We start from the raw sequence: 6,103 nt of genomic DNA, 5'->3' as shown, positions 1-6,103 counted from the left end.
CGCCCCGGGAGAGGAACACAATGCCTTGGCGGCGGCGACCTCACCTAATAAATGTATGCTGTATTCTGTCTCTCGTCCGGTCCTACGAGATTGATCCTTCAAGAGCGAAGATGTGTAGTGAACGGAAACGCAAAATGAAAGAAGAAGCAGAAGAAGAATAAGGAAAAAAAATCTCAGAAAAAAGCACATCATTTCCATGCATTTTCCCCTAAATATTGCGCCGGTGCGATTGTACTGTAGTTTTTCCCACCGGCACCAGCTGGGACGACGAAGGACGAAACGCAACGTACCGTACCGTACGCACGGTTGTAAAAGGGTTTCCATCGAAGAAGAAGCAGAAGCAGAAGAGGTAAGTGCAATAAAAAAGGAGAAACGGGGAAAAAATGGAAACATTAAATTAAAGGATTGGCGCAACGCAGCGCAGCATAAAAAGTGCATGATTTCCCTTAAAAAATATCTTTTTTTGATTTGCATATTTTCGGCGTTTCGCAGCAGCAACCAACGGTCCCATTGAAGGTTGTTGTAATGTGCACCTGGAGGGGTGGGAAAGTTCAGGAGAGAAACCAGCAGGAGTCCAGCCTGCCAGCCAGCCTTCGTTGTTGACGGTTATAGCGAAAGGGTGCACACTTCATGCTCCGTTCGCATGATTATGATGAGAAATGGATGTATTTCTGTGGCGCGTTTTCCTGGCATTTTGCTCGGTCTCGGATTGCTACAGTGCGAGCGTGACTCGGTGGTCGACAATGCGTCTTGCTGGCATGCTGCGTACGTCAGAGCAGCATTTTGAAGAGGATTGCGTAGTCGATACGCGGAGTTTTGTGCGTTACCAACCGCAAAACTGTAACGGACAGTGGACAAAGTTCAGTTGAGTAGCAGGAGGCCACGGTTCAGGGGTATATTTGCATAGCGGTTACGTCACTTATGAACTTTGTACCTGATAAGTCGAGTTCAGTAGTTTTGCGGTTACGTTGCGTTTGATTAAAAAGTGCACTGTCACGCGTGTACAACACTCACAGTAATTCTGCATCGAAAACATTTGATTTGATTTAGCGCAAAAACGAGATGAGTGATGCCTACTTTGGGGTGACTCACCAACTAGCCGTCCGTTCTAGGCGGATCGCCTTAGTTCATAACACGATCAAGTGACAACCTAAAGGGGACAGTCATCATGTGCGATAATTCCACGAAGCCCAATATCGTGGTCTGGTAGAGTTTTATGATGGAAAATTCCCCGCAGTAGCTTATGAAAAAACAAAAGATCCAGTTTACTGGCGGAGCCCACAGATTTCGCAGTTGACTCACGTCGAATCATCGATCGACACGATGAAGCCCGCTCGTAAGTTTGGTGGGATTTTTCGCCCCAAAATCAATTCCCCGGCTATTCCCTGCATTAAACCTAGCCCCAGGGGTTGAATACACTCTCTGCATTTGCATATTCTCTGGATTTGCAACCCCTCCCGAAAATTCCAACTTATCATTGCGAACATTAAACGCCTGGTGATTCCGTCAAAGCGAGTGCAATCTGCTACTGCTGTTGCTGCTGCTGATTCGGCTGTCAAATTACAGCATCACTAGAGTAGGCGTTGACTAAAGCGATGATTACAGCACGAGGAGGAGATAGCGCGAGCGCGCGCGAGCACGATAAACGCACTCCAAGCCGCACGGCAGGAAGCACATCGTGGAGGGATTCCCCCTTCGTGTCAAAACATAAACATGAGACACCCGGGGACAGGGACGGACTCGAACTCCTCGTACGCACTCTCCAGTGGGCCGCCGGTGAGCCGAAGCTAAGTACCCGAAGCCCGAAGTTACGCTCGCAACCGAAGTCGTTGCGTTTGGGCTAAGCTATTCTGCGTCATCGTCGTCGTCGTCGTGGTGGCGTGCGCGCGCGGCTTGAAAGAGTAATGGAGATTGGTGGTGTTGTGTGTCGATCTCGCGTTCTCGCCCCGGGGTCGCGGCAGTACAACAGCAGCCACTCATCAACCAGGATCGTGATCGCGGGACGAGCGCGAACGAGCGCAACGATTGATTCGGTGGCCGGTGTCCTATACGGTGCGCGAGCTTGGCAAGGAAGTTGATCGTCCTAGAAAAAGGATTGTACGGGAGTTGTAGGCACGATGAGCCAGTGTGTTATGAATTTTACTGTTTAATTAATGTGTTAACGAGTGCCCCAACAGTGGAGTTGGATAAGAATCGATAAGAGAACGTAAAATAGGCGCCGATAAACGATCTTGTGCTAAAGTGAGATTAAGTGTACGATTATCACGAATCGAACAAGAAGGTTATGATGTCCCCGGAGAGCAACGGTGAACCGGAACCGGTGGCCGCCGCACTGTTCCGTGGCCGCACGCCACACGCCGCCGATCATCGATCCTGTTCACCGGTGACACCGGGCAAGCGGATGCGTTTCAGCGACGGTGGTGACGAAACGAGTGCTACTAACAGCCGCACTAGTCCACTAGTAGCCGAAGCGCTGAACTATAGTGCCGCGGAACTACTGAAAGCATTCGGTTACGGTGTGCTTGGTAGCGAAACGGACGCTAAGAGATCAATATCTCGGCAAGGCGATGGTGCTAGCGATGAGGACGAGATGATGGGTGACGATCAGCGACGATCGCGTCGATCGTGTGATCCCGAAAGCGGTGTCGGTGTTACCGGAAGTGCAGATACTCGCCGAGCTGGTAATCGAAGTGGCAGTAGTAACAGCAACAGCAGCAGCAGCAATAGTAGTAGTAGTAGTAGCTGTCCAACTGTCATCTACGGCGCTGACAGTGGTACTGCAAAGTGTGATACACTCAACAACAACAACAACAACAACAACAACAGTGTGGTCAGTGGAAATCAGAATATTCACGGTGTGGCGAGTGGTGCCGATGGTGACGCCAGTTGTGATAACAACAATTCAATCAAGGAGATGGACGACGGCAAGTTCAGTGAGTTTAGCAAATTCCTGGCGGACAGCGAGAAGGACGAGAGTATGGCGACAATCTTGGAGCTGCTGCACGGTGAGTTGGTGCTCCGCAGTTTGTCCGCGTAGCACACATTCGTCGATTATGCCAATTCCGTAGATCTAGCGGTGGCGTGTGGCGTCAATTCACCTCAAGTCAAGTGACTAACCTTGGGCCTTGGTTATGGCGTAGCAAGTACTTCCTGCGTGGCACAAACTCACAATCACGCACACACCTCCATTACTGTGTGTGCAGGATCATAAAGTTAATTCTGGCTCAAACACCTCCATCCCCCACAACCCGTTACCGTCTTCTAATGTCGGGTTTTATGGTCCTCGCGACACTTTCTTTAGCTCCAGACCGAGGTCCCGAACCTTCTGTTGGAATTTATCTTTCTTTTTTTATCCACTCGTTTGCCGCATAATATAATACATTAGAGCATATTTAGAGCGAGCGAGCGCAGGGGCAGCAACTCTCCCCGCTATTATGTGGCGCGCACGTCAAGTGTTGTCCAATAAAGCGGTCGGTCGCCGGTCGCCGGTCGCCTCTCACATCACATATTCATATGCGACACGGACAACGGGCATGGCATCCTCCCCCCGGGTCCGCTTGAAATGATCTCTCGCTGGCCCAGAGCATAAAGAACGAAACGCGTAGCCCATCATCATCGGTAGTCGGAGGCTGTGTCGTGGCCTTTCGATTGCAGACGGATGGATGGATGGCCTGTGGCCATTTTCAGCGCGCTTCTCGCTCTCGATCTGCTCACTGCTCTGGCACACTAATCCTCGCGATCCGCCGCTCCCCCCCGGGGAGGAGTGTTAGGGATTTGGAAATTGAATTCGATGTAGTTTTGGAAACACAGACAGCGAGACAGCGAAAGACAACGCGAGAATCGCGTGCACACATACAAGATAACGTAACCAAAGCGAACGAAATCATGACAAGGGGCGTCATCGTTGAAGCATAGCTCATTGGATAGAAAGAGGGAGCGAGAAAAGAGCGAGAAACGGGGCAGATTGTGAGCTGGCATTCCGTTGTTAAATTAATTTCTAATTGATTTTCATAAAAATGATGTATCGAGCACCCCTTGTCCACCGCTACCCCTCCATTCTTCACGATTTCCCCAGTAGAGATGCTGGGATGTCGCGACGATTGGATAGGAATCGAAGACGGGACTGATTGGGATTGGGATTGGGGAAGGAGAACGCACAAACTGAACTGAACTGAAGGATTGAAATCGAGATACTTTGCTTCGCCCATTTCACCATTCTTCATCATTCCCATCATCACTTTGAAAGCGCTCGAAACTCGAAATAAAACATGAAATTTTGTTCCAAGTGATGTTTCGATTCCAATTCCCTTTGGCCGCCGCCGGGCTGTGCGAGTGCGAGAGCCTGAAAAAATCAACATCTTCATGGCTCCTTTGCCACCTCTTTCCTTTTGCCTCCCTGCCGCAGTCGGTTCTCCTTTTATGGGCTTCTCCTCTAATGCCTTTTTCCCACTTGTACCGTCGTGCTCTCTCTCTCTCTGTCTCTCTCTTTCTCTCTTAATCGCGCTCTTTATTGTGTTGAGGGGTTTTTGAAGGATTTTCGATCGTCCAGATCGATCGCGGTGGTGATCGGTGCGATGGTGCGATGATAGTGTGCGCTGTGGAGCGGTTTGATCCGCTTCCTAGGAGTTTGGGGCTGCGAGTGCCGCTGCCGGTTGAGAAAGGACGCCCGGCGATGACGTGGTAGGATTTGGCGTTTTCTATCTCCCGTGTCTATTCCGGGCGGCGATCAAGCCAAGATCAAGAAGGGGCTGGGATCCAGGGAAGAAGATCGAACCTCCAAAGCAAAGAGGTGAAGCATATAATACCGCCAGCAAAGGAGTATTGGAGTGTTGGTGGCAAACCAACGCTGGAAATGGGGACTGTCTGGCGAGTGAGAGCGCGGCAAGTGAGAAATTGACATTAAGTGTCGATGATAGATTGATTCAAGAGCATGCGCGGTGTGCCGATCCGGTCATGGTGTCGGTTGGGGGTGATCCTTTCCCCCCCTGACCCCAACTGAAAATCGTCGATCGTGCGCTCCTCTTATGCTGTCGTTGCTGCTGTCTGTTGCTGCTGCCGGCAATAAGATGGTGCCGACGACCGGGCTTGAGAGATCATTCAAAAATGAGTCTAAATTGGTTGGTATACTTATTCGCTTTGATGGAGGGTGAAAAAATAACGACAATAGGAAACTAGATAACAAAATGGTACTACAGGGAGTCTCGTCGATCAAGGAGATCAAACAAACAACAAAATATGAAGTGTCTCGACCTCCACGATACACCAGCCGACCCCAACCGAATTCGCGAACAACGATCAGTAAGGCAGTATCAAATCAATGCGATCATTTGCACCATGCGATCGCCATCAGCTGTTGATCAGTCTCGATCACCGTGAGGATGAGGTATTTTTACCCCACACGCAACGCACGCACCACGGGCGTGATCAAGAATGTGTCAATATGTCGTCGATATCGCACCGAAAATACCCCCCAAAAATGCTGGCACCACCTTCTCTGGCCGATGGTCTTGATCGCCCAACGATCGCGACACCGGGTGATATCGGGTGAAGGGCTTCTTGGCGATGTGGCGGACTATTGCGACGTTAGTGGCTAGTATTTTGAGACATTTTGTTTTGCTTTTAGCCATCGAAAGAAGAGCATGTGTGTTTGTATGGCACGGTGTCGATCCTCGGTTTGGTTGCACTTGATTACAGCAGCAGCAGCAGAGAGAGTGAGAGAGAGTGAGAGAGAGAGTTTGCCTCGGAAGCCCAATAATCGGTGCACCTTGGGGGTGATTTGGCGTTGTTCTTTACAAAAATAACAAATCGTACGCGAATCGAAGGATCGATCGCGTATAAATAGCCAGGGCGGACACGATCGGCCCCTTCTCGAGCATGGTCCGCGTGTGCCCTGCTTGCAATTCGAGGTTGTTTATGCAAAATGGGCCAAAAAAGCGACACACAAAGCAGTACTCAGCAGCAGTTTGTGAGTCTCTTTGTGAGGTTCACAAAATTGATGACGAATAGCTTGCCAGACCGTTATGCCAGTTGATAATGATTCATCCTCCATTGTTTTGGGTTCGTGTTTGATGAATCAGAGCTCAGGGACGGGGAAGTAGCAATA

At 50.0% G+C, this 6,103-nt stretch overlaps 1 protein-coding gene across 1 annotated transcript in view; it reads left to right on the top strand.

Annotated features, from left to right (window-relative positions):
• The first annotated feature begins 1,977 nt into the window (after positions 1 to 1,977).
• Positions 1,978 to 6,103, top strand: part of LOC126571119 (uncharacterized) — an 18,700-nt gene continuing 14,574 nt past the window's right edge. The window contains exon 1 of the mRNA XM_050229392.1: positions 1,978 to 3,005. Within this exon, the coding sequence (XP_050085349.1) occupies positions 2,285 to 3,005 (721 nt within the window). The 5' untranslated portion in view covers positions 1,978 to 2,284. The remainder of the gene's footprint in view (positions 3,006 to 6,103) is intronic.

This window comes from Anopheles aquasalis, chromosome 2, assembly GCF_943734665.1.
Source record: "Anopheles aquasalis chromosome 2, idAnoAquaMG_Q_19, whole genome shotgun sequence".
NCBI lineage: Eukaryota > Metazoa > Arthropoda > Insecta > Diptera > Culicidae > Anopheles > Anopheles aquasalis.
This window is presented reverse-complemented; position numbering and strand designations above follow the sequence as displayed.